Source organism: Hippocampus zosterae, chromosome 14, assembly GCF_025434085.1.
Source record: "Hippocampus zosterae strain Florida chromosome 14, ASM2543408v3, whole genome shotgun sequence".
Lineage (NCBI taxonomy): Eukaryota > Metazoa > Chordata > Actinopteri > Syngnathiformes > Syngnathidae > Hippocampus > Hippocampus zosterae.
In genome coordinates, this window is record NC_067464.1 from 21050136 (window position 1) to 21077289 (window position 27154).

At 41.9% G+C, this 27154-nt stretch overlaps 1 protein-coding gene across 8 annotated transcripts in view; it reads right to left on the reverse strand.

Annotated features, from left to right (window-relative positions):
* LOC127614394 (apoptosis-stimulating of p53 protein 1-like) overlaps window positions 1-27154 on the reverse strand; it is an 82610-nt gene that overhangs the window by 42181 nt on the left and 13275 nt on the right. For 5 of the 8 annotated variants that reach the window (XM_052085676.1, XM_052085674.1, XM_052085673.1 and 2 more), the window contains exons 2-4: window positions 14951-15098; window positions 10704-10811; window positions 5726-5787 (exon numbers count right to left, since the gene is read on the reverse strand). In XM_052085676.1, coding sequence (XP_051941636.1) covers window positions 5726-5787; window positions 10704-10811; window positions 14951-15098 — 318 coding nt within the window. Of the gene's footprint in view, window positions 1-26; window positions 641-5137; window positions 5285-5725; window positions 5788-10703; window positions 10812-14950; window positions 15099-27154 lie in introns of those variants that run through there. The other 3 variants (XM_052085677.1, XM_052085680.1, XM_052085679.1) reach the window with 3 other exon arrangements.

Below are 27154 nucleotides of genomic sequence, written 5' to 3' on the forward strand. Positions count from 1 at the left end.
TCAGTTTCCTGCCATGCTGTATTTACCTGCAGGCTGTCCCAAGTGATCCTGCAGGAGCGGACTTTAATCTTGCTGCATTGCCCTTCAACGGTAAATTCCTGCACCAAATCCACTTCATTCCACTCCATTCTGACCGCACCTCCGGACAAACAGCAGCCCTTTACGCTTTCTGGTCGACGAAGGATGCCGCAGGCTTGTAGCAGCGTAAAAAACAAAGCAATTCTGATCACAACTTTCCCATTTCGCAACTGATGAATTACGACACACCTCTCTTTCTCTCTCTCTCTCTCTCCTCTTTGTGTGAGGCACACTCCCTCACTCCCTCCCTTTCTTCATCCCTTTATGAAGTCTGTTTTTGGTATGGTCGCACATGATGTGTAGGGTCAAAACTATATAATGTAGTCACAAATAATCAGTGTTTACTTAAGTTAGCAGAAATTGTTTTTTTTTAAAGATACACAATTGTCCCCTTAATTCATCCAGTTTTCAAACATGAAAATTACTTCCTATACTGTTTTTGTCTTTAGTACATTTGAACCATCTCTCTTCCACCCTTTTGCTTGTCGGCATTCATTCACCTCTCCCGCACTGAGTCCTTGTCATGCTGCTGCAGTTGGCTTTTTGCTGCAACGACATCTAGTCTCACCTACCCACCTGACCAACCCCCCCGCCCCCCACACCACCCGACCTACACACACACACACACACACACACACACACACACACACACACACACACACTGTTAACGGCCCACTGTATTTCCTGGCCATTAATTTTGGGGGAGGTTTTGTGTTAGGGGTTAATCTTGTCTGTGTGTGAGAACAAGCCCCCTGCTCCTTCCTAATTGTTGGCCCTCATCCCGAACTCAGCCGACCAATAAGTGCAGTGGAGGTTGACCCCATGAGCAAATAGTTTCAGGTGTGCCACCACCTGACAAGATTAACCATCACTGTATTAAAAAAAAAAAGAAAAAGGTCTTGGTTGCTTTCAGGGTGGGCTGTGTGAAGTCATACGGGGGCTGGCAGTGTTGTTATGTGTTTGTCAGCACTCATCCCATATGTGTGTTTTCATTCCGCTGTCTTTTGTTTAGTGTAACAAATCAGTTATTCGCCATAACTAGCTTTGTTCACTTCATTCATAAGGCAATGGGATTTGGAAGTGTTTTACTTTAATTTAGTCATCTAGTGTCATCAAATTGTGCCCCCCATACCCCCCCCGTCCTCTCCACCCCCAGTATGTGTACTTGTTTGTGTTTAGAAGATCCAAACCTTGACAGCACACCACATTTTAATCCTCCCCAACTCCTACACTTATGTTAGGCCCTTCCTCTGTTGCCATTATGTGGAAGGGTCGCAACACACACGCACACACGCACACACACACACACACACACACACACACACACACACTTACAAGCATGCAAAGGAATCTGGATCAGTCATCTAGGTAACGTTTTTGGGTGTGTGTGGGCTGCAGGAATTGGAAACAAAATCTGAAATAACAAAGCAAAAAAAAAAAAAAAGAAAAAAAGATTTTATTGTTCTGACCTCTGCCAGGGCCCTGCATTCCAGATTTTGCAGAACAGCATATTTTCATACTCAATCTGTAGTATAGTTGATATTCATATCTTAAAAACTCAATTTTTATCGTAGTTGATAACATCTTTTTAGTCTTTCGTTTGCATTGTTTTGCAATATGATTGTTGCTTGCTGTAAAAACTGACTGCTGTACCCACCGTGTAGTGATTGATTTAAGATCATTTCATTTTTGTTTATCTAGAATATATTTGTAGATCCTATAGAAATTAAAAAACGTCAACTGCATGATTGTATTTTCATATTGTTAGAATGGGTTGTTTCTATTGTCTGTCAAAACACAGGTCATATCATTTCCTGTCATGTTTACTTGGATCAGGCTCACACTCCAATTCCAATGAAGTTGAGACATTTCGTAAAAGTAAACAAAACAGACCACAATGATTTGCACATTTCTTCAACCCATATGCAATTGTAATATACTGCAAATGCAAGATACCCTATTTAATGTTGAAACTGATGAATATTTTGTTTTTACAAATATTTTCTCATTTTTCTCACATGCTCCAAATGTTGGACTACATTTTCTGCCCTCAGTGTCCCACTGTGTGGCCCCTGCCTCTGTTGTTTTTGGTTACCTTTCCCTAAATTCAGTGTGGGCTGGGTGTCTCCCCGATCATTGTCCCTGTCTCACCTACACACCTACCAGTCTTCACCTCATCAGCCACACTCACCCCTGCAGCCTAAGGGCCATTCTAAATAGCCGTTGTTAGTTTGTCAATTATCTTACCTGCTGTACTTGCTGCTGCCGAGCTGTTACGTTCGAGCCTTCCCAGTAGACCTCGATTTGGTTTCTCTGTCTGCCTTTAGTTCCTGCCACCTCGACCTGTCCCTCTCCCTGACAATAAACCGGTAGCGAGTTCATTGTGTCCGCCTGTGTTCACCTTAAGATAAGCAAGCAAGTAAGTAAATAAATAAATATGACTGTGTAAAAGTTGATGAATGCTCAAAGAACACCTCTTTGGAGTATTCCCTAGATGAATAAGTGAATTAGAAACAGGTGAGTCTCATGATTTGGTATAAAAGGAGCATCGTCAAAACACTCAGCTGTGCACAAGCAAACGTGAACAAATGTGTCAGCAAATAGTCGAACAGTTTAAGAAGAGGATTTCTCAATGTGTCATTTCAAGGAATTAATTTCATCACTGTAATTTAATCATCTATGATCCATAATGTCCTCAAACTATTCAGAGAAACTGGAGAAAACAGAGCACGGAGGCCACAAGGCTGAAAAACTCAACGGCCGTGATCCTGGATCCTTGTGATGGCACTGCATTAGAAATCTGGCATCATTGTGTTTCGGATATTGCCACGAAGGCACAGGAACACTTCAAAAAAATTGTGACGTAAAAAATTAGCAAGTTAATACGCTACCATTCAGAGCAAAAAGCATTTATTAACGACATCCAAAAACGCAGTCAGCGGCTCTCGGCATGAGCTCATCTGAGATGGACTGACGTAAAGTGAAAAACTGTGGTCTGACAAGGCCACATTTCAAATTTGGGAGGGAAATCATAGACTTTTGTGTTCTCTGGGTCAAAAAAGGAAAAGTACCATTCCCATTGTTATCAGCACAAAGTTTAAAGGTCATCATGTGATGTATTGGCGTGCGTTAGTGCCCATGCCATGGGGAATTTGCACATCTGTGAAGGCACCACTAATGTGAAAAGGCACACTTAGGTTTCAGCGCAATATACCATATGCTGGCATCCAAGTAACATCTTTTTCAAGGACATCGCTGACTATTTCATCAAGCCAATGTCACAGTTTGGGCATATTACAACAGCGTGGCTTAGTAGTAAAGGAGTGCAAATGACTGTGCATAATCATTTGTTTTTATTAGCTTCGATTCCGGTGTGCCAAAACACCATTGTATGTATTTAGGTAAAACAAGGTTGTTCACATTGATCTCTTCAGCATTCATTCACCCCCATCACCGAATCAGATGCTCAGCTCCTCCAGTAAAAATATTCCTCCTGATCTCTAATCACAGGACTCAGACATTCCTGCTGCCCCAGGCTTTGGCTTATGCTGGTCACACATTTGAACCGCACTACCTACCGCTTGTCCATCAGTAAACCATGTGTCTCGGCTGTGTTCTGTACATAGGTTTAGGACTTCTTCTGTTCAGGAAACACATTTGTCATGCAGTGAACTAAATGGTAGTATGCTTTTGTGTAGCTTGCGAGGAAGACTGGCAGCCCACCAGTTAGTAGAAAGATTTAGCGAATTTTTGATTTAAAGTCATGATGCTTTGGCATGGAAGTACAGTCATAGAAATAAATTCAACCCAAGACACAGGATCAGAATTTATTCAAAACTGTCCAGAGGTTGTTTTCTAGGGCTTCACCAAACGCCTTCCACACCCAAGTGCCTCAGCGACCACCAAAGTTTTTTTTTTTTTTGAGCTAGCCATCAGCTGCCTCTGGAGTCCCACAGACCCGAAGGCCTAAGAGGACTCCTTGTTCATATTGCCAGCATCATTCCCTGCTAGTTTCCCCCAACAGTTCGCCACAACTATCATCGTTCACCTTACAGCCACAGCTGCAGTCGGCTGCCTCAACAATAGAGGTGCATAACATTGTCCACTCGGACTCTATGTTCCCGGCCTTCCCGGAATGTAAGGGAAGTTCTGCCAAGGTGGGAATTGAAACGTTTTCTGATGGGGGACTCTGCCAAGCATTCCCAGAGAGATCCTCACAATACATTTTTTGCCATTTTTTGAGACCAGCATCTTCCCCCAATATCAAAGTCTACTTTGATCACATGATTGCAGTTTTTCAGGAATGTTTCTCAGTTTGAATAATGACGAAGGAGCTAATGTTTGTGTCAGATTGACACTGGTAACAAGAACTCTAGTCATGGCGTTCCACTATAGCTTATCTAAAATAATAATGAAGGTTAACATAAGTTACAAGAGCATTAACAAGCATCCACAACATTAAAAGTCAATTAATTAAAGAAGACTTGTAGCAATATGAATCGGCGATGCTCATTACAAGCTAATCATAATGAAGCTAACAAGTGAATAATTTGTTCAAATGAAGACAGCTAGCTTAATACTTTTTACTTTTACGTCTTACATTACATACAACTACATACAATTATAAAACTATAATTATAACAATTATTTATATACGTCTCTTGCAATCAATTTAATACATGAGCCGTTGGGGTTAAGTTTAAATGTGATTTTAAATATGTTCATTTCTGTATTATAGCACAGCTGTTTGCGGGAAGATAGGTCGAACAGTCGTCTGGGAATTTTAGTCTTTTTACTGTCGGTCGACAACACACACCAAAAAACATTGAGTGATATTTACTTGAAAAAAATCTGAAAATTATTTCACTCAGAAATTCTAAGTGAGATTTTGAGTACATTTTACTTGGATGGTGTTAGTTTATTTGAAGGGTTGAGCAGTGACTCATAACAATCTAAGCTTGTTTTGGTTCACATTTTTAATTTTTATGTGATATTATTATTATCACGTAAAAATGAATGAAAACCACATTTTGTTCCATGAAAAACACATTGAACTTACCCCACCCTTCCAAACTGCCGCTGCACAATTCTTTTGGTCTTTGCAGAAAATGTAAAAATTACACAATGGAGAAAGCAACGCAAGACGATCGCGGAGAAGTGAGAAAGGTGAGAGGACGAGGAGGATGAGGAGGAGCTGTTTGGCTAGCTAACAATCCTCTTAGTCTGGTTATGTCATGAGACCAAACTAATCCCACCTTCACTGACTAGCCAACACACACACACACACACACACACACACACACACAGACACACACACACACACACACACACCAGTTGACTCACAGCCAGACTGACCAACACACTGTTAGACATAAACATGGTCATTGGCACCCTAAGCAGCATGGGTAAAGGAAGCATCTGGTCTGATGCAAAAGCATCAGGGACCAAAAAAAAACAAAAACCTGCTAATAAGACAACTCCTTGACTTTTGCGAAATGACAGACAAAATGTGGTTCGAACTTTGTTGTTTGTTCAGGTATAGCAACTCAACCATTAACACAATAGCTATAATTGTGTGCAGATTGTACATACTGCAAGCACTGTTTGTAGTAGAAATACAGTATGTGTTTGTGTGGTGCATGCTTACACTGGTGTCGGTGCCCTCTGTTGCTTCTGTGGTCCAAGTTGTGTCCAAAGTCTCCTGACTTCCTGTATAGAGAAGCAGAAACATCGAAATTAGTTAGCCTTGTTGCCAATTGGTTACTCAGCATCCAAATATTATTTGGAATGCCTGTCGGAATGAGGGTCACAGGTGAGTTAGAGTCTATGTCTGCCAATTTTGGGTGAGAAGCAGGCTTCACCCTGGAATTATCACCAACCAATCAAAATGAATAGGTGGAAAATGCAGTGGAATAATCTTGTCACAACAGAAAAGTAGACAGACAGACAGACACTAGTAGTGCAGTGATTTAGAGCAGTGGACCTCGACCTTTTTTCTGCTGCATACCGGTCCATACAAGTCCATACCCTTCGCGGACTGGCAACCGTTAATTCCAACGGTGGGGGGCAGAAGACAAGAATGCACAGTTTTTTGTTTTTTCTCAATGTAAGAAGAGTAACAACAACTCAGTCTTAATTGTGGCAAGGACCAATTATTCACCAATATTGAAAAACTTTGAGCATTAGATATGCGGGGTTAGCTAGATTGTGTATTTAATATTAGCGTTACCGTGGCCAAGACAATTAGCATCTTGACATGTCAATCAAATATGGACAGAGTCCATACTTTAGAGACATTACATACATCATTTATGTAAAGAAGTGGCCGAAATGAGTTTCCTACGCAGGGTGTGCGGACTCTCCACATTGAGAAGAGCCAGATGAGGTGGCTCAGGCATCTGATAAGGATACCTCCTGGACGCCTCCCTGGTGAAGTGTTCTGGGTAAGTCCCACAGCAAAATGAACATGTTCAACGTCAGGCTTCCGCAGAGCTTGCTGATGATCTGATCATTTGAATCAGGTGTGTTGCAACAGGGAGACTTGGAAAACATGCAGGACAGTGGCCCTCCAGGACCGGAGCTTGACACTCCTGTGGTAACCCAAATCTACTTGACTAGTGGCTCTTTGCAATTTTGCACAACCCTGTGGAACAGCATTTCCGCTATAATCATTGTAGCTCCAGCTCTGGACATACTGTCAATTATCTATATTCCACAGCAGCAGACACTTTAAGCTCAAGGACATCTGCACAATTGCATACTTGTTGTACTACAAATACTGCTACTGGTCACTTTAAAATGGTGCAATGATTTTATGCACCAACTGCACAACTTTTATAGTATTGTATTCTACCACTGATCACTTTAGCTTTGCTTGATACTTTGCACATTGTCTCACAGCTGTCATTGGGTGGTACCATCGCACAACGGTACCCTTTAATTACGGAATGTCCTTCCATACTTATTTGTCACGTCTTTGTCTATGATGAAACGAGTGTAGCCTATACTACCGGAGACAAATTCATTGTGTATTCGACATAGTTGGCCAATAATCAGATGATTCTGATTCTGATTCTGATTCTGAAAAAATACCCCAGCTGGATTTCGTCAACTCTATCAATTACTGCCGGCATCAATTACTGCATACATGAAATAATTTTTCAATGATTTATGAGAGCTGTGGTAAAAAGGGAGATGGGTCGACTGCCGTGCCACCCTTTTTGTGAAATGTCCTGTATAAATAGAGCTATATTATTTTCTATTGTATATTTTTCTTTTTGTGGTTACAAATTCCAATTGAGATGCACTCTAAAAAATTCTCAATTACAGAGGAGGTTTCTTGAATGACTTTGAAGGGGAGTGGACAGTCAACAAATATTGTTATACCACCCCGCGATTTATTCACTCAATGGACATAATGAAGTTCATAGGCATCAAGGTAAAAGTTCAAGATCCCTAAAGTTGTTCAGTGTTCATGCTTCATGTGTGACAGTCGTTATCAGTATCAGTGAGCTGACTTTAGCACGGAGTCAGCCCTGTTACGCGTTTCTAATGACATCCTCCTGGCAAATGACTCTGGAGACCACGTGTGTCTGGTTTTATTGGACTTAACTGCAGCATTTGATACAGTGGATCACAGTATTCTGCTGACTCGTTTGCAGCACTTGGTGGGCATTGGCGGGAGTGCTCTTGATTGGTTTAGGTCCTATCTAGCTGACAGGACCTTTTGTGTCAGCCTTGGCTGCTCTGAATCACGCACTGCTCCCCTGTCATGTGGTGTTCCACAGGGCTCAATTCTGGGGCCTCTGCTGTTCTCGCTGTATCTGCTCCCATTGGGTTCCATCTTAAGGAAACATGGTATTCCTTTCCACTGCTATGCAGATGACTGCCAGATCTATGTCCCACTGAGCAAGAAAGACACCTTCTCATTAAGGCCACTCCTATCCTGTCTGGTAGAAATCAAAACCTGGATGGCACAAAATTTCTTGAAGTTCAACGAAAAGAAGACAGAGGTGATATTGTTTGGCCCCAGTGGACCTTGTACATTCCATCCTGTAGACTTGGGCCCCCTATCTCCTTATCTGAAATCAACGGTCTCAAACTTGGGACTTAAACTGGACAGTGATTTCAAACTCGATCGGCAAATTGGTGCCGTTGTTAAATCCAGCTTCTTTCACCTTAGACAGCTGGCCAAAATAAAACCTCTCCTCTCACATGAACACTTTGAGACAGTAATTCATGCCTTTGTCACATCCCGGCTCGATTACTGCAACGCCCTGTACTTTGGAGTCAGCCAGTCCTCCATCAAGCGCCTTCAGCTGGTACAGAATGCCGCTGCTCGCCTCTTGACTGGTACTCGTAAGAGGGAGCATATAACTCCTACTTTGGCATCCCTTCACTGGCTCCCCATTCATTTTAGAATTATTTTTAAGATCCTCCTCTTTGTTTTCAAATCTCTGAATAATCTCGCGCCACCTTACCTCTCTGAGCTCATACGCCCCTACACCCCTGCCCGGCGCCTCAGGTCTGTGGACCAGTCTTTGCTAGACGTACCAAGAACTAAACTGAGGCTCAGAGGGGATCGAGCCTTTTCTGTTGCTGGTCCATCTCTCTGGAATGACCTCCCACTGAACATTCGGCAAGCCTCCTCGCTGCCCATCTTTAAAGCCCTCCTCAAAACTCACTTGTATTCTTTGGCGTTTGACTCAGCATGACTTAGATTTGCTATTGGTTTTACTGCTTGGTGCTTTCTACCGCCTTATTACTTATTACTTATTACTGATTCGTCTTACTGTTTATTGTATATGTTAAATCGCTCCATGTACAGCACTTTGTATGCAGCGATGGCTGTTTGAAAGTGCTCTATAAATACTGTTGACTTGACTTGACTTGACTTGACTTTATGTCTGTGATGGAGGTGAGTTGCCTTACAAGTTGCTTTTTTATCTTGGCTTCCTCTGGAGGACCCTTCAACTTGTTTTGCCGTTCATAGTCCATGTGCTTTGAATTTTCCCTCGTTTCTTCAGATTCCATGCTTTCCATGCAATTCCAGCATTGGGTTTTGTTAAGTGCTGATGAAATACATCACTTAGCTTTCTTCCTTGTTTACGCAAGCGACTTTGCATTTTCTGTTGACAAATCTCATTATTACACTCATTTGGCATTAGGCTTACTTTTTGGCAGTCGGTGACAGGGCTTGATGCCTCTACAGTGCATGGAAATGTCAATGGACTCCAAGTAGGACACTTCCTGTTGTTCAATAGAACTTGCACCCTGGTTTGTCGGCTGCCCTCCATTCGTATTCGGAACCACGACACGGGAGTTGGACTGGGACTTTACATCCATCCATGCATTTTCTGATCTGCTTTATCCTCACAAGGGTCACGGGGGTGCTGGAGCCTATCCCAGCTGTCTTCGGGCAGTACGCAGGGGACACCTTGAACCAGTTGCCAGCCAGTCGCAGGGTACTGCTGCCTGAAGACAGCCGCGATAGGCTCCAGCAAGCCCGAGACCTTCGTATGGTTAAGGGAAGTTTGGTTTCGCTGGCCGTCATAACAACACAAAAACTGGCACTTGTGACTGTCAGTTTCTGTACATTTTGTCACTTGACTGGATTGCTATGGGACATTCATGGACCTTTTTTGAAAATACTGGAAAAACATGAATCAGAGCTCAGTATGCGTCATTTACAAGTTTTATTTGGGTGTTGGGAAGAACGACCCATGATCCATTCTGAAATTAAATGAACCACCCCCATGAATTACATTACGCCAGGCACACAACACAGTCATAAATATTTCTTAAGCAGACCTCTCCACCCATTCAAGATTGCACCATGCATGTTATATAACTGTAATCATCTTATCAGGCTAATTACTGACTGAGCCCCTGACCTCACCTATAAACCTCATTAAACAGCACTCACTGGGGAGTTTTCTTCTTGTGATAGAGTATCATGTTGCCTTCGAAAAAAATATGACAACTAATATTAAGATAAGATAAGAAAACCTTTATTAGTCTCACAATGGAGAAATTCCCAAAGCAGCAAAGTAATGAAAGGAAGAAGTAGAACAACAAAATATAGGAGCTGCTGGAAAGCCACACAACAACCATACAAAGAGGGTACAATGAAAAAAAAAGCAAAAATAGAATAGATGAAAACATGCCATGACTCACAATATTGTTGTCTCACAGGAGTTAAAGATATCATATAAAATACAGTTGGTATGGCTAAACCCCCGGGGAGAGCTGGAAGAAGTAGCTAGGGAGAGGGAAGTCTGGGCTTCCCTGCTAAAGCTGTTGCCCCCGCGACCCGGCCCCGGATACGCGGTAGATGATGGATGGATGGATGGATGGATGGATGGTATGGCTAAACACTGGCAGAGCAAGAGAGGGTTGAGGGAGGGCACTGCCCCCCCCCCCATAAAATATGCTTGGACCCACCCCTTCAGATAATTTGAGGATTTGGGGGGGGATTCCCCCACATTTAGGGTGTTCAGTGCATGTTTTTGTAATGTGTGAGGAAAATCGGAGTACTATATAAAAATGAATGTTGACACCCTGGCCACTTCAAGGATAAAAGAGTAGCTACGCCCTGTGGCTAAAGTATAGTATGTGTGCTGTACCTTGTGGCAAGGAGGGACAGTGTCGCAGGTAGAAGCTGACCTCTGGCCTCCTTGCCCCCCACTGCTGAAGGAGGTCCAGGAGTAACAACTGCTGAGGGAGAACTCGCTCTGACAAGAGACAGAAGGAAAGCCAAGGTGTCAAAAAGAATGACAAGAAGAATTTAGCGAATCCGATTCCATTAATAGTTCTCTCAGCGATTCGCGTTAGCCGGGTTTACATGCTGACTTTTATGTCATTCTGACTGAAATCATTCCAATTGAAGATCTCTGGTCAACTGCTCACGTGTGACATAATCTATTACGAACTGGAATGGATTTAATTAAAACAGCTGTTTTACAGACATGTGACGTAGTGTGACAGATCGATGTAAACCTCACATCGATTGATCAAGATGTCTGTTTAACACAGTACAGTAGTTGAGATTCCTATTGCAATTCAAAGCAAATCCAAATACAAGATAAAAAGCAACAGCTCGGCAAAAAAAGCAACCGTTTGTTAAAAAACAAGGAGCAAGTCATTTAAAAAAAACTTTACACCATCGCAGACCAGCGCTAGTTGAGAGCCGTCGTATTTTCAAGTGTGTAAAAGACGATGTCACATCAAGACACAAAAGACATATTGCGCAGTGCTGTGAAATATGGACCAAATTTTATAATCCAATATATCCTATTTTATTTTACATTCCATAATAATATGTAAACTCCGATTTCCATTGAACTTTGTGTTAAATGCAAATAAAAATCTTGAATTTAGAGTACAACTTTTCTAAGATTGGCTGATAAGTTTCGGTTGAAAATATCCACCAAACAGGCCAAAATTACTGACACTTGCCCTAAAAGCTCGACTTAACAAGCACAAATGGAAGACTATTGGTAAGAAGAGCAGTGTGGCCAGCGAGGTTCTGATAGTTCTGGATTTTTCACTAAACAGTGGTACCTCTACTTTGGTAATTATTTGGTTCTGGAAGAACTAGAAAATTTTGTAAGTGGAGACGTGTTTTCCATGCAAATGCCCTAATCCGTTCCAAGTCACCCAAAATTCAGACATATATGTTTTATGAAGCATAAAAATGCATCAAAATATGTACCAAATACATATTACAATTATATTATGGCACAATAAATGAGAGTTGTGCATAATGTAAAAAACAAAGAATAAAGAATAAAAAGTATGGCCATTTAACTTTTAACTGCGTCCATTTTAGTTCATATTCTCTCTCAGTAGTGGTCAGCAAAGTGAGGGAGTGTCTGACTGGTGAACACTTTTTCTGGGACATTCACATCTACGTAAAACTATCGTAATGCCTCATATCCTGAGGGGCGAATAACGAGGACGGTGCATCGACACATATCTGTCTGCACACATAGACACCTATGATAGAGGTCAAACATGAGCCATATGAGTCATTGGAGAATATCTCTTTGCATGTGTGCTGGTGTGCTGAGCAACACCTTTTTTTAATAGCAGTGTGTGAGATGAATTTCCCTTGAGGGATTATGAGTATGATAAGTAAAAAAAATAAATAAAAGATTAGAAAATGAGCAGTGTATTAAATGAAAATGGCAAAGAACAGCGAGAGGGTGGGTAAAAAAAAACTACAATGAAAAAAAAATAGAAACATCTAAGTGATATACTAGTACAGCCAATCACTCTGTCAAGGCGAACAGCAGGATCCTGAACAATGGCATATGGCATCAACACATATCAGAAAAAACACACCAGCCATGAGGTTGTAGCCCTGAGACATGACCTCTTGTCATAACACATCATTTCTTGTTTCCATTTGTTGTGTACTAGTGTACATGGTCAACCTTAAAAAAAAAACATTTGAGTATCAGACCCTTTTATAGCCTGACCATTCAGTCACATGTAATCTGTGATGTGGATCACTGCTCTAACACCCTGGATTGAATGAATGTAGGTCACAGTGGTTCACAGTGTCTGCATGTGATGGACTGGTCGGTTTACTTTGACAAGGCATAAAATTGGGTTATGTTTGAATGGGCTTGGCTTTGTTTGTGAGTATCCCACTGTCCAGTATATACTGCAGTGGTCCTCAACTAGAAATGCTGTCGGTAAACTTTTTTTTTTTATAAGACCAAGGTCCGGTCCCATGCACGGTGGTCATGGGGAGCAGGGCAATATGCCCATTTAGTATGGTCTAGCCAAGCTTATACAAATCAACACTCCTCACAACCAACCAATAATGGGGTGCATGAAAATAACAATTATTCACTTTGCCAGTACACAGCAAATAATGAGAGGTATTGTGTTGAGGCAGAGGAACTCTTTTATTTTGTTAAGTTGTGCCTGCTTAATAATAGAAATAGCCCTTTTAGGGAAATAAGACATTTTGTACTTTAACTTTGTTAAACAGTAGTTGTCTTTTTTCCTTAATTTAACAAAAGCAAAACAAAATACTAATTTTACCAAAATAAATACTAAAAATGAAAACAAAAATATTATTTTCATTTGTACAATTCCCCTTTTCACATCCCCTCTGAAATCATTGAAAAATATGTCAGAAGAGGAGTTAAGAACCATTTTAAATACTGACACAAGGGAGCACAGGAATGTGCAGTGCTGTTCTTCCACTAAAGGTGAATGCAATGTCTGAGGCATGCAAATATTACTTGAGGACGCCATTGGGATGTTCATTTAACATGTTGCGGTGTTCTGCTGTTAAACAGCTGCAAAGATCCCCGGGTAGACGGGAACAAAACTGCACACAATCGAAACGTCCTGCGATTTGTCTTGTATAATTGTCTGTGTGTGGCTCTCCTGTGCTGAAGCTGTGAGCACACTGTGGCGTCGCGCATGCGTCTGTTTCCTAACACAATCATCAATTTTGAATGCGTGACGCTGATGTATGGGCACACCTTAAGTTCAGAGGAGCCAATCAGCGCATCGTTATCGCCGACATGCCCCCGTCTCCAGTTCGTCAAACATTATACACACACAGAGTCGCGCTGCTGCGTCCTATGCAATACATCTGTTCGTGCACGCAAATAATACAACGGATAATTTTAACAAGCGATCGCGGTAATGCGCAGATTATAGTCCAAAAATATAAAATGTATAACGTAAAAATCACTTTATAATTTATTATTTAATACAATTTGCCGAGGGTCCGGACAGAGGAGGCCCGGACACAGGAGGTCGGCCGTCCAGACAGAGGAGGTCGGCGGTCCGGACAGAGGAGGTCGGCGGTCCGATCGTGGATCGCGGTCCGCCACTTGAGGAAGAGGGATATACTGTATCAACCCAGTGGGTGGGGATTCTTCCAGAGATGCACAATTAAAGGGTTAATCCACATCACATCCTCTCCTCTTTCATCTATAACTGCTTCAGACAACAAAGTGTATGCAGAAAAGTGGTGAAGATTGCGCGACTGTCTGTGTGCTATGTGTTGTGTTATTTTTGTTATTTTGACTTCAAAATGGCGCCGCGAGAGTGGCTGCCTTTCCAGCTCCTATATTTTATTGTTCTACTTCTTCCTTTCATAACTTTGCTGCTGTGAATTGTGAATTTCTCCATTCCGAGACTTATAAAGGTTTTCTTATCTTATCTTATAAGCAAAGACACAATACCTACAAGTATTTACAACAGTTACGAGCATAGAAGAGATAACCAAAGCTGCAGTCTTCTGAATGAGCTGCAGCTGTTTAATGCTTTTTGAGGGAGTCCAAGTAATGCCGATTTCAGACTACACAAATGGAGCTCGATTTTGAGCCGATAGACGCGTTGCAGACAAACATAGTGACTCGTAGTCGATTTTGAATTGTCTTGAGGCGTTGTTGCAGCCCGTTTAGTGTGACATATTCAACAATTGGTGGGTCCAGACGCCTCGCGGTCATGACAACAGATGTCTGGCACATAATGTGACATGTCCTGCGTCGTCCTTCAATGGGTTCTTTGGCATTGATCAATAGAGAGACAGTGCCCTCTTACAATGAGGGACTGAGCTGACATGGCGCACAGAATCACAAGTTGGTTTACAGTATTTACGTTTTTTTGGTTAAGAAGGGTAGGTTTGGAATGGGTCTGTAATTAAGATCCTTTATTGTCCCGCAATGGGGAAATTACAATCAGAATTCAGAAAGGAAAAATGCTGGGTAGGGAGAGGGAAAAAATCAAATTTGGGAAAAAAAATTTGCTATCAAGGAGAAATCCAGCATTCTCTATTTTTCAAAGTGGCTTGACAGCGGCTACTTTCAGGCGCTGAGGAAGCCAAGAACAGACTCACCATGTCCATTCCATTTTTCGGCTAAGTGACACTCTCCTTCGCCTGCCTCTTTGCAGTATTCCACAACATCCACAACTCTGGTTGCAGGAGTAACCGGGACCTCAGTCAGCATCTGTTGTGTGTCGTTGAGGTAAACTGTCAGGATCACCTGTAAACAAAGAAACAACCGCACTTTATGATTAGTCTTGAATCTGGACCTCCCATTCCCTACGACAGTAGCCACTAACGGCCAGAATTTATGAACATTATTTCTATTAAATACTACTCTGAATATGAATATTATTTATGATATATCCTGCGGTGGCGGCCCGTGGTTGACTGGTTAGCACGTCCGCCTCACAGTGCAAAGGTTTGAGGTTAGAATCCCGGCCATGGCCTTCCTGTGTGGAGTTTGCATGTCCCCCTTGCGTGGGTTTCCTCCCACATTCCAAAAAACATGCACGGAATCTTAATTGGACACTGTAAATTTTCCCTAGGTGTGATTGTGAGCGTGAATGGTTGTTCGTCTGTGTGTGCCCTGCGATTGGCTGGCAACCGGTTCAGGGTGTCCCTCGCCTACTGCCCGAAGACAGCTGGGATAGGCTTCGACACACCGGCGACCCTCGTGAGGAGAAGCATTTCACATAATGGATGGATGATACATTCTAATATCCACGTGGTTAGAATAGCAATACAGTCATTATATGCAACGTGACTGATGGTGTCATGTCAGATCGTCAGTCAACAGTTGAATGATCAATTTAGGATATCTGTGATAGTGACACACAGACATCAGAGCCAGACAGTGCTGCTTTTTCTCTCCATCACACACATTCATTGTCCACTGTTGCATATCCCACAACCCCACAACACCCATTCACACGATTACTATCACTAATCCCGAGTAATCTACACACCTATCCAGATCATGTGATCGGGTTGGATGCAGACAGACTGAGCAGGGATACATTCTCTAAATCTTGGATTAGATACACAAACACCGGCACACATGCACTCACGCACGCAAACCCTTCAGGGAACATAATTCAGCATACAACCCCATAAGGGATCTCCTTTTTCATGATAACATTTGAAATATGTTTTTAAATGAAGTACCATTGCACTAATTCGTGAAATGAAAATCCTAAAACATTCTAGAACCAGTTTATGCTGATTAAAAGCATTGAAATACAGGATTCTTACGCTGACAAGAGATATCAGATATATGTCCCGTGTAAAATGGTTAAATATTGAAATATGACGTTGCAGTGGATGCACAATGGCCCAATTTAATTACCACTATGTGCGAATCAAAATGTGAATGTACGATAGAGTAACATGGCATGTGGAATAAAAGGCCGTAAATGTAAACAATGCACATGCCTCGAAGAAACAGCAAAGTGGCTGCGACATCACCAAACCTTTTTCAGTATTTCAATAATGTTAAGCTCACACTGACAGGGTACAAATTGTCAAAGAATATGTCACTAAAAGCAAAAACATCAGAAATGTGTGAATTGAACCATGTGCTGAGAACAAATTCTTCACTATAAAGCTTCATTACCATGATTGTAGCACCGCACGTTCCTGCCGACCGCTGTCAGGCTATTGAATAGACAGACCTGACCTGAAAACCCGGACTCACCCATTCTGAAAATACTTAAATTTGATCATTAATATTAACGGATATACTTTTTGTTCTTCTACTTCTCCCTTTCAAAATTTTTGTTGCTGTAAATTGGGAATTTCTCCATTGAATAAAGGTGTCACGGTTATGTTTCAGTCTGCCCAGCAGATGGCATTTGCGGACTTCTGTGCACACCTGCTGCCAATCTATGATTAGTCTCACTCTGTATTTAAGGAGCCCTCTGATATGCACATGTCGCTGGAGTATTGTATTTCGCCTTGCTACTTCCTTGCTCATTGACTGCTTTTGCTACAGACCTCGTCGTGTTTTCGCTTTCTGAACTCTCGGTGCTCAGTATTTTGTAAGTATGATTCCTAGTTTGTGATTTGGCTCTCGCTTGCGTGTACTACACGCAAGCGAGAGTACACGCCTCATGAGGCGTGTCAACACACTGACACACTGTGTTGATACTGTGCTGATACTGTGTCACTGACCATTGCCACCTGCTGGACCTTCAAGATCCCTGCAGCCAACCCACTTAACAGACTGAACTGACTGATATATTTATTTGTATATTTAACATATAAACATACAATTCGGTAATAAATTGGCAAAAAGTGAAGGTAAGATATAAAAAAAGGAAAAGAAAATGGTCATCATCACAAATATGTGTTCAAAGGAGTAGAAAGAAGTAAAAAACCTACCCCGAGTCCTACCCCTTCTTATATATGAATTGATCATTTTTCAAAATAGGAAAGAAAGTCTACATATCAACAAATGCTTTTACCCTTATGTATGCTGTACTTATACATTTTTACAACTTTAGGTTTGTATATACAGTACATACTCATTGGAGCACATGTATATGACGATTTTCTCATATTCATAATGGATGCTACATTTCATTAATATATTAAATCTCATCAGTGTATTTCTGATGTATTGCTATATTTCATGAGTGTATCGAATTTATCAGCTTAATTTTGATTTGTGTAGTTGTCTTGTACTACTCTCGAATTCATTTTTAATCTCAGCAAGCGAGTTACTCATTTTACTGGTCCGTTTCAGAATCATTCCACAGATTTACACCTATTACAGATACACTCCTTTGCGTGATGTTTGTTCGTGTTTTGGATTTTTTTGTATAGGTTAGTACCCCTTAAATTATGACAACTTTCTCGAATTTAAAAAGCTTCTGAATGTTTTGGCAAAGGAGGTTGTTGTGTGCTTTGTACATTAATTGAAGTCAACCAGGTCATGAGATTTCATTGTTTAATTCGATAAACAGTGGATTTGTGGGTTCCGTCTATTTGGAGCCAGTTATTGTTCTGATTGCTTTGTATTGTAGTTTTAAAACAGAGTGCGTTTTACTGGCATTTCCCCATATTTCCACACAATAGGTCAAATATGGAAGTAATAAAAGTAGAATGTGTACAAGGATCTCTTATTCAGCACATCCTTAGTTTTTGGGAGGATCCCTATGGTTTGGGATATTTTTCTTTTATTATCTATTATGTAGCTGCCAGCATGGTTTTGCATCTACAACTGTTCCAAGACATTTATAAGGTCATTCATCGATTTGATGATGAAGTGTATACAATATCATTCACATCCATGCATTCATTTTGCAACATTCAATGTGTTCAAATAATGTGAAGATCATTTGAATGAGGATGCTTGTGGGCTTTGACTTCACAATTTTTTATTGAGAAAAATAAGATGATCCAATGTTTTAAACTTCAGCCTGTTGCGTCTTTTACAAGCAATTTCTCCTGCTGTGGAGAACACACGCTCACAAGGGACGGATGAGGCTGGCGTACAAAGGAACTCCTTTGCGAGGTGGGAGAGGTTTGGGAAAGAAGTGTGTTGGTCCTTCCAGTACAGCTGCTTCCTGGAACCTTGATTGTCAAACATGGAGTGGAGAGTCAACCAATAATAATTACTGATTGTCAATTAATCATCAACATAGCAACCGTGAAAAGATGAGTGAACGTTAGTATACCTGGCGTAATACTGGGTGTATCGCGAACTTCATTCTCATGCTTGGCCCGATAATGCCTCAGCATGGTGGAGGTGCTTCTGTTGGTGTATGACAATTCGACTTGGCAAATTCGACATTTCACCTGTAGTGAAATGTGAATAAGAAGTAACTAAGAGTTACCTTGAAATGTATTCGGATTAGAATGGTACAACACATGTCAATAATCTGAGAGGCACTCGGCGAGTGCCTCTCGCCGAGAGGCTCTCGGCGACAGAAGGCGATTTGAATAAATAAATAATACCTTATTCTCCAGGACATCAAAAGGGTCCCACACGGCGGATGATTTGCGTCTCTGCTCCATAATCGGCAAGGAAGGCAAGGCACGAACACGAAGTCTGCACTGACACGAACTTCGACAAGTAAGCGTGAGTGAGGTCTGGCTTGTTTCGGCAGGTGGTATTGTGTCGCCAGACGTACTTCCTTATAAACACTGTGCGGCGGGCTTTTGCTGCGTCAATGCCCTCTGCACTGAGTTGACGCCCCCTGGACTAAGTGGCGCTTTTTTAGACTGTGCCAAGCAGCCGATGCAGTCTAAACTGCACCGGTGCAGTTCACGTGTCAATTAGCAGCCTGGACTGTGTCAACGCAGCCGATGTGTCAATTAGAAGCCTGGACTGTGTCAACGCAGCCGGTGTGTCAATTAGAAGCCTGGACTGTGTCAACACAGCCGATGCAGTTCACATGTCAATCACGTGACGTAATGAAGCAGCACATACATCGACACGTGGTTTGCTCTGTGAGCCCGGCGCATGTGTCGATGCATCGGTGTCGCTGGACCCATCACTAGCGTGTAGTGGTTACATAGTTTTTCGTTTGCCTTCGCGATTCTTATTTTCCCCCTTGCCTTTTGTGCAAGCGCTTTTTGTTATTCATTTTTTGTGCCCTCTGGTCCTTGTTTTGACCAGCACTTTATGTTACTACTTTGTCGGTGCGAATTTTTGTATATTAAACCCTTTTCTACGAAGACCTTGTTTGGTGTCTGCATTTCGGGGATCCACTTCCTTATTTTGTGTTGTGCACGAAGCAATTATCCTATCGCTTCGTGCACAACGTGACAAAAGGTTTTCTTATCTTAATGTTCCTTGCAGCAAATACTATTAACCCTTTCAAGCAGCAGTAATGACATCATGTAACCTGATAACATGATAAGATGTCCATTGTAGTCACCGCTGTCCCTTGAAGGGTTAATGATTTTGATGAACTTATTTGCCACTATTGAAATAAATCCACGAAGTCAGAAAAGTTGCCTTAATGCAGTGTTGTTTAAAGGATTGCACTCGCTGCTCAGTGAGAGTGCAGGGAAACAGAGGGGGAGAGAACATTGTGCAGTTGCATGCTGACACAACCGTCCGTCCTGCATGAGCATGCCCTGTCCGTCAACGTGGCACCCAGTCGTACGAGGCTAAGAGAATTATTTTATTTTGTTTTTGCAACAAACACTTGTTGAAATTTATCGACATTTTCCTAGTTAAATACTCCAACACCTCATCAATACTGCTATTGCTCGATCTTGGTGCTTTTTTTTTTTTTGGCACAGTTGAAACTGATCAAATGATACATAACTTAGCATCATCTTTGTCTTCTTAGTGGTACCCTATGTTCCATTCCAAACTCTTCATTCACAACCCGCTAGTTATACCGAGAGACAAAAAGAAGTCCACAAGTTCTAGAGCAGGGGTAGGGAACTCCAGTTCCTTGAGAGCCGTGTCCTGCCAGTTTTAGATCCCTCCTTATTCCAACACACCTAATTCCAATGATCAACTCATTGGAAAGCACTGTAGAGGCCTGAAACAATCATGAGCAATTGAATCAGGTGTATTGGAATGGGGAAGGATCTAAAACAGGCAACAATATGGCTCTCCGGTTTGTATACTCTTGCAGTTAGTTGAACTTCGTGTTGGCCTGTTTTAAGATAAGATAAGAAAACCTTTATTTTTCCCACAGCGGAGAAATTGCAAGTTGTGGGACCAAAGACATTTGAGAGTCACTTCTTTCTCCTGCCCTCTCCTTCCCAGCGTGGAGAGGGGCCTAAGTGTCGCTGAACAGATTCGGCACTGACTGACCCGGGACAAGATGTGAGGTGGACCACCGCCTTGGAAGTGCCGCGATGAAGATTTCCGCATTGACCAACCAGAGAAAGGTATTGAGGAGGACCCACTTCTACTTTGTCTGAAGGTGTCTTCCTACAGCGCGTGATCTTATAAAATGGACTCCGATACAATTGTAACGAACTTTATATGACACCGATCTGTGTTAAATTTTGCCCAGTCGGCACCGATTGCAACTTGGTCATAATTGAAGAGAGATTGACCCTTTTGGAGCCCCTTCTCAAGGTTTCGTATTTTTCCCCAGATTTTTTTTTTTTTGCCCTCATGTAGGGTTAAGATCAGGGAATGTCACAAACATTTGTCAACTCTGGGCATGCGAAGCCCTTTGAGACTCTTTTGTGAATAAATGCTCGATAAATCTGACTGGAATTGCAAAGCAAACGGAAAACAAGTTGTTTTGGGCCATTTTGCTTTGCGTCAAAAAGGATGTTGGGACTCAATTTCCTATGAATCTCCGCTATCCAACCGATTGAGGTGTAGTGTGAATAAAATCACCAAAGTTTTTTACCTATTTTTTTTTTTTTTTTAAATCGTGTCATGTCATGTGCTTCTCAAACGGAATTCTCGTTGGCTCTAAACTGACACACGACGTGAGAGCCTTATTTGTTCTGGTATTGGGTAACTCATAAAAGGTTTTACGTAATGTTCAGTGAAAGTTTTGAGACTGATCTTGACACACAATTAATTACTTAAAATGTTCATGAAGAACAGTACATGATACACAGTTGAGATGCCACAGGTTTGTTTGAATCTCGACTCGTGTTCTTCTGCTTGGTGTTTGGAATTATTCATGGTGTCAGAAATAAATAAATACATAAATGTTGGCTCAAACAACAGTCGCACCCCAGCATTCCCTCCTCTTTGTACAGAAAGCAGTGGCACCCATAACTTCAGACGCCCACAGGGGCTACTCTACACTGACTTGATACACACACGGATGTGTGTGTGTGTGTGTGTGTGTGTGTGTGTGTGTGTGTAAAACCCTAGCCCATCCAACTGTGAATGCGCGCTCTGCTGCCTTGTTTCTTCCTGACTTAACAGATGTCAGATGTGATAGACGTGGGACCTATGTTTTGCTCTGGTTGCAAATAAGTAGCGAACACTACCGTATTTTCACTAAAAGGCGCACTCGCTTATGAGGCGCACCTTCAATGAATGGCCTATTTTGTAATTTTGTTCATATATTGGAAGCACCGCAATATAAGACGCAAACCACAATGCATCCACTCGATCAGGGGTCTCAAACTCAGGTCCTGGAGGGCCGCTGTCCTGCATGTTTTCCAAGTCTCCCTGTTGCAATACACCTGATTCACATGAACAGGTTCAATGTCAGGATTCCGCAGAGCTTGCTGATGATCTGATCATTTGAATCAGGTGTGTTGCAACAGGGAGACTTGGAAAACATGCAGGACAGCAGCCCTCCAGGACTGGAGTTTGAGACCCCTTCACTAGATGGAGCTACGCTCAAGGAAATGCCAACAGAACACTGCACGACACTACACACTGATTTAAATAGCGACGATCATTCATTCATCTTCCTAACCGCTTGATCCTCACTAGGGTCGCGGGGGGTGCTGGAGCCTATCCCAGCTGTCTCCGGGCAGTAGGCAGGGGACACCCTGAATCGGTTGCCAGCCAATCGCAGGGCACACAGAGACGAACAACCATTCGCACTCACACTCACACCTAGGGACAATTTAGAGTGTTCAATCAGCCTGCCATGCATATTTTCGGAATGTGGGAGGAAACCGGACCACCCGGAGAAAACCCACGCAGGCCCTGGGAGAACATGCAAACTCCACACAGGGAGGCCGGAGCTGGAATCGAACCCGGTACCTCTGAACTGTGAAGCCGACGTGCTAACCACTGGACTACCGAGCCGCCCTAGCGACGATCAGATGTCAGTAAAACAGACAGCAGGGGTCTAACACACAGAGGCCCAATTGGGTGTCAAAGACAGTCTCCAAGTGCCTACTTCACAGTGGCCACCTTTTCATCACTCGTAAGTGGAAGTCTTCTTGCAGGTCCTTTTAAATTTACTTTGTGTGCACCCATCTCATGCATCTACATGTTATACGCACCAACGCTGTGGCGTTGTGCGTGCACGTACAGCATCCAGGCGTCCCGCAAAATCAGTACTCGCTCTAACAACAAACATGGTCACAATATCGCCCTGAGGCAATTCAATTATCATTATTTGACAGTTTGGCACAGCTCTTTCGCTGCACCTACCCCTGAGTTGAACAGCTGACTGGGGTGAGAGGTTGCCGTCAACAGTTTTTTTGTTGTTCTCTTGACACCGCACCCACATGCAGCAAAAGTGAGATGAGTCAGAAACGCTACTACATTTGTGTGCGCTTTTATGAAGTTGAAAAACAGAGAAAGAAACTAGCGTGAGTGAACCACCGATTAAAAAGAGAATATGTGTGTTTGGGAAAAATTGGGAAAATTAGTATTTGTGGGTAGCAGTGGTCAAGGAGGATAACTCAGCTGTAGTGTTGAGTACTCCAGGGATTCCCAACCAGTGTACCAAGGCACATTATTGTACCTTGAGAGAATATCAGGCGTGCTGTGGGAAATTATCCAAAATCAGTTGTTTGGATGAAAAAATATTGATTTTAGAAGACAAAAAGTAGTTGTTTCTGTTAATTTATCTATGCCAATCACCTAGAGCAGGGGTGTCTAACTCATTTTTGGCACGGGCCACATTAAAGTTAACATTTCTCTTGGAGGGCTGCGAAACCATGTAAAGATGTCAAAAAGACCGGTTTATTCAGCTATAGTTTAAGTTACTGTAATGAGGGTTTTGGTAACAAGAAAACTTACAATAGCTCTCTTATGTATTACATACGAGAATTTGGAAGTTTGATCCAAACTTTAGCAAGCATCATAGAAGTCAACAAGTTTCATTTGCTTTCGCGGGCCACATAAAATGATGTGACGGGCCAGATCCGGCCCCCAGGCCTTGAGTTTGACACCATGACCTAGAGCGAAAGAATGAATATTCAAGTGATCGGGCACTAGACGGCAGAAGATACGTAATTATTTATTGCAGCTAGTGAATTCAGATTTAACAGCATCATATTGTTGATCATTTCTGATTGACAAACCTAACTGTAAAGCAAAGTAGGCCAGTATTTTTCGAAGGGTAAATCAATCTTTCAAGACGTTTGTAAATGTTTCAAATGCGATGATAGTCAAAAATGGTGGTATATTGATGGTTTAAACTATTAACACGGACAATTAGAATCACTTTTAAGTGAATGTCAATTATCAGCAGGAGTTGGCTTGTCGCTGGCGGGCTTTGTCCCCACAGTGGACGCCCCAAATAGTGTCCACTGTGTAGTTGTTTCTGTTAATTTATCTATGCCAATCACCTAGAGCAGGGGTGTCTAACTCATTTTTGGCGTGGGCCACATTAAAGTTAACATTTCTCTTGGAAGGCTGCGAAACCATGTAAAGATGTCAAAAAGACCGGTTTATTCAGCTATAGTTTAAGTTACTGTAATGAGGGTTTTGGTAACGAGAAAACTTACAATAGCTCTCTTATGTATTACATACGAGAATTTGGAAGTTTGATCCAAACTTTAGCAAGCATCATAGAAGTCAACAAGTTTGATTTGCTTTCGCGGGCCACATAAAATGATGTGACGGGCCAGATCCGGCCCCCGGGCCTTGAGTTTGACACCATGACCTAGAGCGAAAGAATGAATATTCAAGTGCTCGGGCACTAGACGGCAGAAGATACGTAATTATTTATTGCAGCTAGTGAATTCAGATTTAACAGCATCATGTTGTTGATCATTTCTGATTGACAAACCTAACTGTAAAGCAAAGTAGGCCAGTATTTCTCGAAGGGTAAATCAATCTTTCAAGACGTTTGTAAATGTTTCAAATGCGATGATAGTAAAAAATGGTGGTATATTGATGGTTTAAACTATTAACATGGGCAATTAGAATCACTTTTAAGGGAATGTCAATTATCAGCAGGAGTTGGCTTGTCGCTGGCGGGCTTTGTCCCCGCAGTGGACGCCCCAAATAGTGGGTGTCCACTGTGGGGGTCAACTATGCGGTGTGTGTTTCTAGTATATCTGAAATAGACTCATTAGTACTAGCCAGTGGTACAAAGTGAGACTCTCCAAACACAGGAACTATGATTCTGTATGGGAGTGATTAGAGGGGACAAACTGCAGTATTACACACAATGAGTGACGGGACATAGATGATCCAGTGGCAACCATCTGTCACGTACATGCAAACATATACACACACGTCACATGATAAGGGAACATGCTCGAAACATGCCGACCCAGCGACTATTCTGTTCGATCAGTAGACATAAAGGTGGCTTAGCAAAGAAGAGAAGTGGTCGCGATGACAACAAACACGAAAAAAAAATATTACTGCACTATGAGTCCATTACATTAATGTACTCTCAAGCTTGATGGGAGCTTATGTCATAACTAAGAGTCATAAACAAAGTCACAGTCTTCCTAATTTGATCTCTTTATTTTTACTGTCCATTCACTCAACACCCCCTCCCCCACACACACACTAATAATAAATATCTTCCATCACAGGTTTGTTGTTGCATGGATCTAGATATTTACGTCCCGCAGTCCTTGACACCTGTTGCATGGAGGCCCCTTGCTAAGCATTTACTGTGGGGGCCACTACAGCAACTACAGTAATACAACCAGGCGAAAATTATCATGTTTTCATGTTGAGATTTCGATGGTGTGCACTAAATGCAAGAACCGGTAACAATCAAATGGTAACAGAAACGAACAACCACCGCGCTCATAGTCACACACCAAGGGACATTTCAGAGTGTTCAATCAGCCTGCCATGTATGTTTTTGGAATGTGGGAGTAAACCGAAGTACCTGGAGAAAACCCACACAGGCACGGACGGGGAGAACATGCAAACTCCACACAGGAAGACCAGAACCCATAACATCTGCACTGTGAGGTCGACACGCTCACCACTCGACCACCGGGCTGAACCTCATTAGTTTTAAAAAAAAAGAAACACTCATCACAATGAGCAATGAACCCACAACCCTCAGGTTTGGAGACAACTTTTCCACTGAGTCATGCCATTCTTTCTGTGTTAGCATGACCCATGACGCAAATAGGGTTGAAATCAAGGTCACAAAGTTATTTACACACCATAGAATGTTTCAGTGTTTTAGTTGTCTCAGATCAATTAGTAGAACAAGATGGTAGCAGACATAAACAAGACAAGATAGGTGGTGTTCTCGTAAGATGGCAGAACTCTTTTTTTGTGGATTTCAAGGGGCTATAAAGAGAGAGAGTTGATTAGTTATTATTTATTTCCTGTTTTTTCTGTGAAGAACTCAGAGAGGGTTATTTAGTTATTATTTATTTCATAATAGTGTTATTATTTTTTTCCTGCCTTTTTTTCTGTAAAGAACCTGAAAAGGGTTATTTGGTTACGTGTGGCTTTCTGGGAAACAAAAATTTTTTTAAGCTCCCCTACGATCGTTGATGTTACAAACTGACACCGGACCCCCATCAGAGAAGGGAAATGTTATGTGGCCCTCACAGGAAAAAGTTTGGGGACCCCTGCTCTAAGGCATACAAAATAGTTTGGGGCAGCCATACCCTAAAATGTACATGAAGTGAGCTATGAGTATTTCAGTGTACAATTTTGGTCAATTTATCCACATTTCCTGATGGCATAATTTTGCTTCCCTCTACTAGACAGTTAACCTGAGTGATACAAACCGCTCCTAATCAAGTCTTGAGAGTTCGATTCTTGTGAGTCAGTACTAATCAGGGACTTTTCTTGCATGTCACCGTTTCTTAAAGATGGTGTTTTTCTATACTACTTACTGTGTGCCCTGTGATTGGCTGGCAACCAGTTAAGGCTGTATCCTGCCGACTGCCAGCTGGGATAGGCTCCAGCGCACCCGCCACCCTCATTAGAATAAAGCGGTTCAGATAATGGATGGATGGATGGATGGATGGATGAATGGATGGATGGTAACAATGATCAACATTGTCCATTTTTGGACATGTTGCAGACCAAATGAGTAATTCATGTTTGTGCATTTTCTGCGCTGTCACTTTGAATGATGCCCTATTTTTATTATCATGGGATAGAATTTTAAATGATTTACATCAGAGAAGTCTTAATCGATGAAATAATCAACAGATGAATCGATTATTAACCTAACAATTAGTTGCAGCTCTAATGTAATCCAATGTATTTATGCTAATATGAGTACTGCATACTCACAAAAAGTAAAGGATTCAAATCATATAACTTACTTTCTTTTTTAGTCAACTTATTATTGGGCCATTTTTTATATGTAAAAGGACTAGGCTAAATTCCAGGAAAAGCAGAGGAGGACTTTGTCTTACTGGCAGATGTGTTGTTGTTCATTTACACCCAAAAACTTCCAACAGCAGTGTTGTTCATCG